This window comes from Amyelois transitella, chromosome 22, assembly GCF_032362555.1.
Source record: "Amyelois transitella isolate CPQ chromosome 22, ilAmyTran1.1, whole genome shotgun sequence".
NCBI lineage: Eukaryota > Metazoa > Arthropoda > Insecta > Lepidoptera > Pyralidae > Amyelois > Amyelois transitella.
In genome coordinates, this window is record NC_083525.1 from 4286261 (window position 1) to 4298456 (window position 12196).

At 36.1% G+C, this 12196-nt stretch overlaps 2 protein-coding genes across 3 annotated transcripts in view; one reads left to right on the top strand and one right to left on the bottom strand.

Annotated features, from left to right (window-relative positions):
- LOC106134172 (rabankyrin-5) overlaps nucleotides 1-7071 on the bottom strand; it is a 46249-nt gene extending 39178 nt beyond the window's left edge. The window contains exons 1-5 of one of the 2 annotated variants that reach the window (XM_013334147.2): nucleotides 6912-7071; nucleotides 6495-6800; nucleotides 6084-6264; nucleotides 5731-5831; nucleotides 3914-4050 (exon numbers count right to left, since the gene is read on the bottom strand). In XM_013334147.2, coding sequence (XP_013189601.2) covers nucleotides 3914-4050; nucleotides 5731-5831; nucleotides 6084-6264; nucleotides 6495-6800; nucleotides 6912-6915 — 729 coding nt within the window. In that variant the 5' untranslated portion in view covers nucleotides 6916-7071. Of the gene's footprint in view, nucleotides 1-3913; nucleotides 4051-5730; nucleotides 5832-6083; nucleotides 6265-6494; nucleotides 6817-6911 lie in introns of those variants that run through there. The other variant, XM_060950555.1, reaches the window with a different exon arrangement.
- A 437-nt stretch (nucleotides 7072-7508) lies between these two features.
- On the top strand, nucleotides 7509-12026 carry LOC106134170 (protein NipSnap). The gene is made up of 6 exons (XM_013334143.2): nucleotides 7509-7731; nucleotides 7803-7985; nucleotides 8863-9031; nucleotides 9434-9567; nucleotides 9904-10037; nucleotides 10456-12026. Exons 1-6 carry the CDS (start codon nucleotides 7676-7678, stop codon nucleotides 10602-10604), a joined length of 825 nt encoding a protein of 274 aa, XP_013189597.1. The 5' UTR covers nucleotides 7509-7675; the 3' UTR covers nucleotides 10605-12026.
- Nucleotides 12027-12196: the final 170 nt, after the last annotated feature.

Consider the following 12196-nt stretch of genomic DNA (forward strand, 5'->3'; position numbering starts at 1 on the left):
TAATAACCGACCACCATCCAGTTCTTCTCGCTCTTTCTACTAACAAAATTACCATCAATCAAGTATATAAGCTTTGTATTGACTACCCTCTACTTGATACTGAAATAGAAAATTTAGATTTTACCCCTTTATTAAAATCTTGCGATCCCGACTTTGCTTCAGCTTACTTCATTAATTCCCTGAATCGTTGTATTAATTCAAGTTCCAAAATTAAACCCACTTCATGCCGTAAACGTACCTTAAAGCCCTGGATCACCCCAGGTTTGGTCAGATGCATGCGAAATCGAGACAACATGCATAGAAGCTTAAAACTAGACCCACATAATGATACGCTTAAACTTACGTACAATAGATATAGGAACTATTTATGTAATCTAGTCAAAAAGTTAAAAAAATTATACGATAAAAATGAAATACTTAAAGCTGGCTCAAACTCGAAAAAATTATGGGAAGCGATCAAAAGAGCAACAGATATGAATAAACCTTCTATTCATTCTGAAACCTTATTATCTATTAAATCTACTCCTGCACAATCTGTGAATCATGTGAATGAATACTTCTGTAGCATTGGGAGGACTCTTGCATTGCAAATCACTCCAAATTCTGCTTCTTCTAAGCCTTTACCCACTCCTTTCTCATTTGTGTTAAACAACATCGACGACGACGATATAAGCGTTACTATAGATTCCTTGAGGACAGACGCAGCGCCGGGCTGGGATAATATTTCCTCAAAAATCCTTAAAAGGTACAAAAAACATTTCACTTCTGTTATTGCTCACATTTGTAATTTATGTATTAGTAAAGGCATTTTTCCCAGCTCTCTTAAAATTGCAGTAGTCCATCCCATACATAAATCTGGTAGTAACGATGTTATCGATAATTTTCGTCCCATTAGTATTTTAACTGCACTCTCTAAAATATTGGAGCGTATTTTACACAAAGCCTTAATGGACTACCTGGAGCGTACTTCTCTTTTATCCGCAAACCAATTTGGCTTCCGTTCGTGCAAATCAACTTCTCAAGCCGTTGAAACCGTTGTTGACAGTGTATCCAGGGCGCTGGACTCCAATCTTAAATGTATTGTTATGTTTCTGGATTTTAAAAAGGCCTTCGATACAGTGTCAATACCATTGCTCATTACCAAGTTGGAGAATATGGGTATTAGGGGGGTGCAGCTGGAATTACTTAAGGACTACTTAACTGATCGTATCCAACGCGTAAAGATAGGGTCGTTCACTAGTTCAGATCTCACAGTGTCCCACGGAGTCCCGCAAGGAAGTATCTTGGGTCCATGCTTGTTCTTAGTTTACATGAATGAATTATGCAATCTTCTTCTTCCTAATGGTAAAATAGTGTCATTTGCAGACGACACAGCACTCATTTTTACGGGAGAAACATGGACTGATACTTTTAAAGCAGCTCAAATGGGATTCAACTGTGTGCAGGAGTGGCTTAACGACAATTTTTTGACACTAAACGTCAATAAAACTAACTACGTTGCCTTTACTATAAGAAAAGTAAATCGGCCAAATCCTAATGAACACTATCTGATTTCGCATTGCAATATGTCTTCCCAATGCTATGAAAACTCCTGTAATTGCCCCAGACTGGAAAATAAAAGCTCGACTAAATATCTTGGGGTTACAATTGACCAACATCTTACTTTTGTCCCTCACATTACATTGCTGTCCAGTCGCATCAGGAAACTCATTTACGTATTTAAGAAACTTCGCACTGTAGCGAGCGCAGAGGTATTGCGTATGACTTACTTGGCCTTATGTCAATCTATCGTTGCGTACTGTATCCCTTCTTGGGGCGGTGCAGCCAAATCCCACCTTATCAGGGTCGAAAGAGCTCAGAGGGCTGTCTTGAAAGTCTGCACTTTCAAGCCATTTTTTTTCCCCACGACTGAACTTTACAAAATTTGTGGAGTGCTTACAGTGAGGCAGCTCTTTGTACAGGCCGTTGTGACTCAGCAACATACCCGACTTCCCTATACTCCTCAACCCTTGCTCAGAGATAATAGGCTTCGTATCGATCTTCCCACAGTTCAAACAGAGTTTATAAAAAGATTCTTATATTATCTTGGACCTTTTCTTTATAAAAAAATTCACGCTCAGATATCTATTTATAATCTAAATAAGTTCAACTGTAAAAAAGTGTTGTTTCAGTGGTTGCAAGCACTTTCCTATGATGAAACCGAGGATTTATTTGTAGTGGTTTCTTAATGTTATAATAGGGATGTGGACTGTACTCAAATAAGTATAAAAGTTTACTACGAAAAGGTAGTTTCTATAGTAAAAATAATAAAAAACACAATATTTTCCTCAATAAACAAGGGATTATTTTTTTATTTAATAAAATGTAATAAAATATTTCACCCTCAAGTCACGTGACAATGAACACCAATCAAAACGCGTGATGTCACGCGTTGCAATACAAGAATTTTCGTTGTCAAGTATTATGGTGTTTGTTGATATTTGGATCATATTATTACCGTGATTTCCGTCCGATTATCTTTTTGAATAAATTTTTAAAGGCTTTCCCATAATGGAAAGTGGATATATTAAGGCAGATAGTTTAAATTTGCCAAGAATTGATTGCTTTACGGTGGCTAATTTCTTCGCAACAAATAGTAACTTCTGCTCTGCTGAATTTAGAAATGTGAAGACATCCATGTAAGAAATATACCTACTCAAGATACATTATTATAGCAATAGTAGGTATTTTTAAATTATAAGGTAAAAACGAAATAATATGATTTTGCCATATCATTAGCCAACTATAATGAAAGAACGAAACATTGTTTACATTATTTCTAACCTAAAAATTCGAGTTTTCGTCTTTGAAAACTTGAAGAGAAAAAATATTATAATATGTACAAGTAAATGTAACAAATATTATCAAACTTACATCAAAATGATCCTCACATAAATACATTTTACTTTGTGTTTTACACTTTTTCCGCATCGTTTTTGTACGTGGAACGTGAATAAACAGTTTTCAGGTGTTTTAATAGTTGTACTTTTACACTGCGGCACCGCACAATATTTATAAAATTTTGAATTCATATTATTATCACACAACTACGAAATAACTATTACATACATACAACTTCGACAATATTTTATAACGCGTGACGTCACAGCGGCCGTTTGACAGGTATCCGCGTTTTGGCGCGATATTTTAAATGGAATTTTTAATAAATTATTTTAAAGGAATTACTTGAAATAAAAAAATAATAATAAATAGTTTGGGTAGTATTTGGTACTTATGCATGGTTTTAAACACTTTTCCAAAAATAGTCCACATCCCTATTATGTATATTATGTTTTTTGTATACGTCTACACTCACTCCACTCCACAATAGTTATAAATTAATGGGTGAGACCTGGTGACCCGTAACACAGGTTCTTCGGACACCTAGCACGGGCACCAGTTCTCCACAATCTCTTGCTGTATTGTGCATGCTATCTATAATATTAAGTTATATTTAAGTTGTTTTTGTGGAGAAAGAAATAAAGATATTTATTATTAAAAAAAAAAAAAAAAAAAAAAAAAAAAAATACTTAAATCCATTGCAGCAGAGCAACACTACTTCCAAAATGATGGCACCTTTTCTAATCAAATCAAACTATTCGAGACACTTCCATGTCTTTTCCATGGATGTCGTAAAAGGCGACTTAGGGAAAGGCTAATAAACTTAGAATTTTACTCTTAGGAAATGGGCTAGCAACTACCACTACTTGAATTTTAAAACCATCATAAAGCCAAAATATAGCTGGCCTTGGCTTTTCAGTCTTTGCGAGATTGTTGGCTCTGTTTACCCCGTAATGGATAAAGATGTGATTATACGTATGTATAAAAGGTAATAGGCACGTCATGACGTCACACAAAAAGGAGGGGTACTCACATTGGCGTGGTTCTCGACGAGGCAGAGGAACACGACGTCCTCCCGCATCAACCTTACGGCCCCGTGTAGAGGCTGAGAGGTCTTACTCTTCAGCATCCGGTACAGAAGAGCCGAAGACATATGACCAAAGTCTTCACCTGTTTAAAAATATTTAATTTTAAGCGAAAACTAAAGGGTTGAATGAAGCCTTGACTAAGAAAATCCAGCCCAATCCATCCTATGTAGACCTATCTTCAAACTATCCTATTTACCAAGACTACCAACAGAGTACGAGGGGTCGTACACTTCATCGAGTGATTCATAGTAGGTACCTATAAAAAGAAACCCTTTCAACTTTTTCCATGCATGGCGAAAGAAGCTACTAACAGGGTGACAAAGTACAGGGTCGTTCTGTTTATTATCTTGGTCCGCTGCTAGATCATGGTCAAGCGCGGATCTTTTTTTTAACGTGTGGAATTACCCTTGTTATGTGGGACTCGAACCCACCAAAACCTCACGTCACCCGCATTTCTGCTCGGAGGGTGAATCGATCTCGCTCCACAGCGGAGTTCAAATCTACCCGCTTGGCACGGACGTGCTTTCAACCCAGAAGTTGTTTCGCCAAGCAGCGGAATCACGCTTCCGCTACCGACCGGCTTATGCACGGTCAAGAGCGGAACCTGAGCTGCTCCCCAGGTAGGACGCAAAAGATAAAAAGCTAGAAGGAAAAATCCCTAACGGGAGCGTTAGATAAAAAAAAAGTATATTTAATTAACACTAGTTTACCCAAACAGTAATTATTACACTCCCATATGCGGTGCGACCTCGTGATGTAACAATTACATACAATTATCATAAATCAATGTCTATTCACGCAAACTGAAACATGAAAGAATATCTTGTAATATTTTCAATTACATCATCTTCATTCTATAGGTAATAAGATTCCTATAAAATTAAAGCAGATGGTGCCGTGTGATTCCCGGCACAAATAAAAAAAATAGGACCACTCCATCTCATTCTCATGGTTGTTGTAAAAAGCGATTAAGGGATAGACTTAGGCTTAACTGGGGAGTCTTTTCTTAGACGATAGGCTAGCAAAATGTCACTATTTGAATATCAATTCTATCATTAACCGCTCGCGCGCCTCATTGAACAAATCAGTCTCTAAACAACGCGCGGACCGGTGCGGTTTAAGCGAGCGGGTTTTGTATTTCTTTTTATAAGTTACCGAAGTAAAATTGTAATCCCGTAGTTGGCTTTTACTGCCAAACAGAAGAACATGGCCTATCAGTCTTTTCAAGACTGTTAGCTCTGTCTCCCCCACAAGGGAAATACACGTGATTATATATATGTAGATGTTTGATATTTCCCTTTTCCAATGTGAGTTCACTTCTCTCATAATAATAAATATTTTTGGAGTAAATGTTATCAAATAGCTGACAGTCATTATTTCTATAGCAGACAAGTAAACAATCTTCCTTTGCATTGCGAGATATTTCAATTTTGAAAATCATTTGACAGCTTTACAGGCTCTATAAGCTTTACAGCACTTGGTTAAAATTGTTTATTTGGCTGCTTAAACAAATTCATATATGTCACCGGAAAAAGAAACAATAGAATCCAACTAAACTTTCTTAAAAATTAATAAACTTACAGTTCTTATATTATCAGTAACATAATTATACATATATCACGTTTATAAACCTTACAGAGTAGACAGAGCCGTCTTCATGCATTTATTTCAAACTTTGGTGAAGTGCGACTTTTTATACAAAGTTGAAAGCCTACCTTAGGAGGGTAAAATCAACTTATTAAAACAGCAAATAAATGTTTACCTGTGAGATCATCCCAATGAGCGGAAATAAGTCCCGAACAGTGCTCCTTGAGAGCTGATGCTCCAATTTCATCTGCAGCTGAGTAAAATTTTACACAGGATCTGCAAAGACCAAATACATATATTTCCAAAACCGTCCAAGTGATATTGCACCATAATATGGGGATCTGTTGTGAAGTTAATTCTGAATTCGTCAAAATTTAAATATAATGTTGTAAAATGTACTATAAATCTATGTTATAGGAATTGCAATTTCTTCATTGTTTATGGATACAAAAGATACTCTACAGACAAAATCTTGATATTCTTTATTTAGGTGACTGGCACTATATATATATCAAAAATAAAGCTCACCTTACACCAACAGAAGCTATTAATGCTTGTTCGCACTTGCTGACCAAACCATGCAGTTTAAAGCTTGCAGCTGACTTCATGAGTTGCAAAGCAAAATGGTCACCTCTGGACAAGTCAACCACATCAGAGTACAACCATTTGAGCAAAGCAGCTCCAACCTCATCTGGAAGGCTAGACCAGTCTGTAAACATAAAGAGAGCTGAAAAACAAGTTTTTAATTCTTGTACAAGACAAGATGCTTTTTGCCAGGACTAAATATTTTACCCCAAATACCTCAAATTAGCTACTTGTTAAAAACCTTGATTCATATTCCAGTGTCCGATAAGAAAATTAATGATAAATACTTGCTCTTTATGTTCTTCAATGTTTGTTTTGATAAAGTATATCATCTCTTTACATTACAACACTTACCTAACTCTTCAAGGCCCTTCAAAGCCTCCTCATTCCAATCATCCGAGCGAGCATTTAGCACAAACTTGTGCCCAGGCATCGACTTGCTCTGTAGCTTGATAGTGATATCAGAGTAAGTGTCCCGGCCGTACAGCGTCGCCACGGTCATCAGTAACCGTGCCACGAAGCTGGTCTCACTGAGGTCACCGGCGGAGGCCGCTGCAAGTGTATACTTCCGCTCCACTTCAGCACAGTGACTTTGCAACTTGCTGTATTCCTCCTTCAGCAGTGCTAAATGCTGCTGAAGTTTCGTCACCTCACTCGATGCTGTACCAAACGACATAGTATCACTTTTCCACTCATAACACAATTAACAACACCGCCCACCAACAGTAAATAAAGTGGGCAAAAACTTTCTACTTTTTATTTACTACTCACCCATGACGACGATTCGAGGTAACAGTTCCCGATAAAAACTACCTATATGGAGCTTTTAGAATGTGAAATTCAATTGAGTCTTTCTTTCTAAAACATTGGTCGAAAATTATTGTACACTAATCGAAAGCGAAAGATTAAAATTTGACAAGTTTTGACAGATTGCCACTTGACACATCTTCCGTCAATAGCGAAATCTGAATGTGTAAAATATAAATGTGCAGGTAAATGGATTTATTTTGAGTAAAATGGAACGTTATTGACAGTAACAGATAACATCACTTCCACGCCAAATGCGTCAATGTCACCTAAAGCTGTCAGTTGTTACGATAAATAATTCCATTTTCCAAAAAAAATAACAGCCAGCTGTTTGCAAAGAGTACGCTGTTTCTTCATTTGAGGGAAGAAAATACTTTAGTCAGAAACGCAATGTAAATTTACAACCATTATTAAACAAAAATATCTAGTTACCTAGGTATTTCTTGCATTATGTCGTATAGTAAGTCAAAGCATATCATATTTGATGCTGCTGGTTTATCTAAAGACGGAACGTAAAAAAAGAAATGCAAGGACATTTTAAACAGATGGCGCTGTGTTCAACCAACCAATGCCAAAAGTTAAACTAAACTAAAAATCTATTTTGTTTCCAATTTGAAGATAACCTTCAAGTGATTTTGTCAATTGATAACAATAACAAGTGTTTATTATCAGCTTTTATTTTGTATTGCTAGAAAAATCAGCAACGTGCCCTACAAGCAACTATAAATATGAGTTCTTTGAGTAGATCCATTACATTATTTACCTACGTACCAAAGAATGCAAGGTAAATCAAGTGCAATTTAATATTTGATGTATATTTGGAACATTCTTATTAAAAAAAAGTTATTTTTGTAGATTGATCTGCACAACAAGTGTACGACCGAATGCTGACGACGGGTGGCTCTCAAAATTACTCGTTCGAAAGATAGAGCCGACTAAGGAATCCCACAGCCGTATGCTTAGCGACAAGGAGATTGTCTACGCACTGCACACGCATAACATAAGACCGGATTCTGTGGACAAATATTTGAAAAACTAGTGCGTACTTATATAATAGATAACCAACGACTAGCGGCCGGCATATTGTTATTATGCAACACTCTGTAAATAGATCAACATGACAACATAGATTGTACCTACATACAGTATGATCATCTGTTTACAATTTATGTACACAAGTACTATAGATATAACTTGACCCTGCCACTTTGCAAAATATGTTGTCCTGAAATTGAAATGTTCTTGAAAGCATTAATAGGTACCCATTCAGAATATTGCATTGTTTTCATTGCCATTCATTTCTTTCTTGTTGAGCTTGCAACCTATTGTCCCTTGCCCATAAAAGTACTTTGTGACTGAGATCCAATATGTTTCACACATACATACAAAAATGGGTGTAGCTTAATTTACTTTATTAAAAAATGTTTAGGTACAAAAAAGTTATTTTTGTAGTTTGATCTGCACAACAATTACACTTGTTGCCAACCAAATGCTGATAATGGGTGGCTCTCTAACTTACTATAAACATACCTGTTTTGAAGTCACATGTTTATCCCTTATGAGGTAGACAGAGTCAACAGTCATGAAAAGATTGAAAGGCCATGTTCAGCTGTATGTCTTTATGATGGAATTGAGATTCAAATTTTGAAAGATTGTTGGCCCATCACCTAAAATTCCAAGCTCTACCTTATTCTTTTACAATCTGCAAGGGAAAAGAAGCCATTGGCAAATACTATGTTTTTTCTTCACTACCATGCTGCATCATATCATGAAAGCACACAGTCATTTTAAAGTTTCCTTTTCCTCCCTTCAATATTGAATGTAGTCTGCCTATCCCTCTGGGTAATGAATGATTTTATGTATCACAAATATATAATTTAATTTCATATTGTTATTCTTTCATATTGATTTACAGTAAGAATTCAGTGGAGTTTGTGCACTCTCAGAAAGCAGAACTAGGATGTGAACTTGTAGGATCATGGACAGTGTCTGTAGGAGATATGGACCAGGCTTTGCACCTCTGGCGCTATGTAGGTGGATTCGAGAAGATTGATAAGGCCAAAGTTATGTTCAGGGAAAACCCAGTGAGTGATAAAGATTTATTTTTATTTTCTCAATACTTATGACCTGGGGTATTTTTTAAAGGATAACTAACATTGGACAAAGTATCAAAAGTGTATCAAAATATTTAGATTTTTATATTTATAAATATCCAAGATCAATCAATCTTCATTAGAGAGCAAATTAAGGACTTGTTGTTTTAAGGCAAGTTCACTGCTACTTGCATGAGCCGCAGCGGACATAATTGAGAAAAGTGCGTGTTTAGAATTGTGCGGGTTTTGGTAAATGGCTATGATTCCATAATGGTTTTGTAATCATAACCATTTAATAATGAAGGGATTAGACACATTTGATTGTCTTGTAGAGGGGGAAGATTCTACATGTACGATATTAACTTTTTTCTAAAGAAACAAAAACATGTTTAGGACTACCATGCACTAGAAGTAGAACGCGGCGGGCTCGTACGTTCGCGACATCTTCAGTACCTCCTCGCCTTCAGCTTCTGGCCCAATGGAGAACCCCGGTCTCCTCACAACATCTATGAGATTAGGTCCTATAGGTGAGACATGTTACATAATTATATTTTTTTTGAAGAAGATAGGTTCAATGTTTGATGAAGCTTGACCAACTCGAAAATTCTTACTGCATTTTTAACCGCTTTTACCTTGTCTGTTGGAAGCAAGATTTTACAGGTTCCATTGTATTTTTTAAGTATATATTCTCTAAGCTGTTTTCTGTTACTCGCAGTAGGCTGCCTGAAACTTATTCTTTTTTAAAAAGTCGAAACTAGTATGGTCAACAAAATATGAACCTAATTCACAGCAAATTCTTTTATACCTGCAGGAGTACCACTAGAACAAATACATATAGTCTAATCTTTTGCATTGTTTCCAAGTCTGAAACCTGGCACGATGATTGAGTGGGGCAACAATTGGGCGCGCGGATTAACGTACAGAAGAGCACAAAACGAGGCTTTCGCTGGATACTTCTCGCAGATTGGTCGGCTGTATAATGTGCATCACATCTGGTGTGAGTAGACCTGTTTTGCTACCTATTTAAAAAGTAGCTCAGCTATTGCCTGTGAATTAGTCCAATTTTTGAAAATCCTTTCTAAGTTGCCTGTAAGCCTAGCGATTCTTACCAACTTCTTTGTCTATTTTGTTTTATGCTTTTGGAGGCCCTCTTCTACTGTAGAGGAGCCCAGAGTTCGCCTATGACCACGAACCTGGATTGGGATAGTCAGGATTTTACCGGAAGCGACTTGTCTCACCAAAGCAATCTATGTAAGGTATTCGCTTCTTGCCCATGGTAAGGTTCAGTTTTCTGGTTAACAAGACTATGGAAAATATTTTTTTTTCTGTTGTTTCTTCAAATAATGGATCATAAACATTTTCTTCCTAAAATAGACTAGACCATCTCTTTATAATTTAATTAACCTTATCAACAGGCTACAAGAACCTCCAAGCTCGCCGTGAGACCCGTGAGAGCACGTGGCGTAACCCCGGCTGGGACGAGTGCGTGGCCTACACAGTGCCGCTCATCCGCGAGATGCACTGCCGCATCCTTGAGCCGACTGAATTCTCGCCCACTCAGTAAACACGCAATGGATTAATCACTTTGAAGCTTTGCGGTAATACAACAACCAAACTTTTATAAATTTACCCTATATTTGCATTTATATCATCGGATATTGTATATCCCTAAGGGGAAATGCAATAAAGACACACCAGCCCCCGTAACGTGACACATGCGAAGCCGTTTTTATCGCGCGAATAACTATTGTTGCCCCGTTTTACGTCATAATAAAAAGCAAAACAGCGATAGTTTTTCGCGCGATAAAAACGTCGTGCGTGCCATGCTGCGGGGGCAGAATGATCATTAAAAAAACTACATATTACGGCAAGGATTTGAAGAGGTAGGTGTAATTAGGTTGTAAAACTTAATGTACAGGACATTGTATGAGTACTTCATAGAAAAGTTGAGGCGGTTTATTTCAGGGCCTTTGCTTTCCTGAAATAAACCGCCTCAACTTTTCTATGACGCATGAATGATTCGATATAGTGTCTAGTTACACCTAACGTACACTTATCTAAACTTCTGATGATAAGTTATCAATCCAAATATATTATGATGCAATTAATAACAAACATCGATTTATAAACATTAATTTTCTCAGCAAAGCAGGAAATCAATATACATAACTTGCAAGTTCCTATTTCGAACTGCAACGTAATATAAGATAAATATTTTATTTTGAGCAATGCATTTGTATTTGTTCAGTAAGCTAAGTGAAAGATTAATAATTTTATTTAAACGTGTTAAAAGAGGCCACATTTAAATCAAGTAGAAAATACTAAATCATATTTTTGTGAACATTCTCAAAAAAAAAGGGACGAAATATTTTTTTTTCTAGTCAGAATTTTGAAGTGGAAACCTAAATTTTCGCAATTTTAGTAAAGGAACTCTTTGGAACAAGCCATGGAAGCGGACTTTAGCTATGTTGTACGTGGTTTGTAGTGGCCTGTTTTATTGCGAGCTAAACTGTTATGAACTTATGTTATAAAATGTAAATAAAATTTTCAATTTAATACCAATGCAGTGGTAATAATACTGATATAGTATCGATTAAAACTTAATGTGACCGTGGGTTGTAAATCAGTAAAAACTAAAGGCAATCATGTTAAAATGTATATATAATAGCGTCTTCGTACGAGGCGGGACAGCGTTTTGTATAATTTGTAATAAATAAAACCTTGTATAGAAATGCACAAATTTAAAAAACATGCCTTGTACACACATTGTATCTTCCCACTTTTAGTAAATAAGCAAAAACTCAGCTACATAATTTTTATTACAAATGTATTTTTTTTTTGTAAAGCAAGCATTTAAGCATGAAAAGTTTTATCAATCACTTGTTTCAAAATAGAATAAGGTCTACTGTAATGTATTTGTTATCTTTTTTGTTTTATATTTTATGTTGAATAAGGAAATATCCAACAATTTTTAATAGTTCAAGAACGCTTGTTTTATTAATTTTTTTTATAATTTATGTACCTACCTATTTTATCTATTGATAATGGAGGAATTAAAGAGCCGAGATACCGCCTCAACGGTTATTTTGTGTCGAATTTAAAAGCAGTGGTATTTGGGATACATGGGGTTTTCGACAATATGATCCGTGTGAGTGA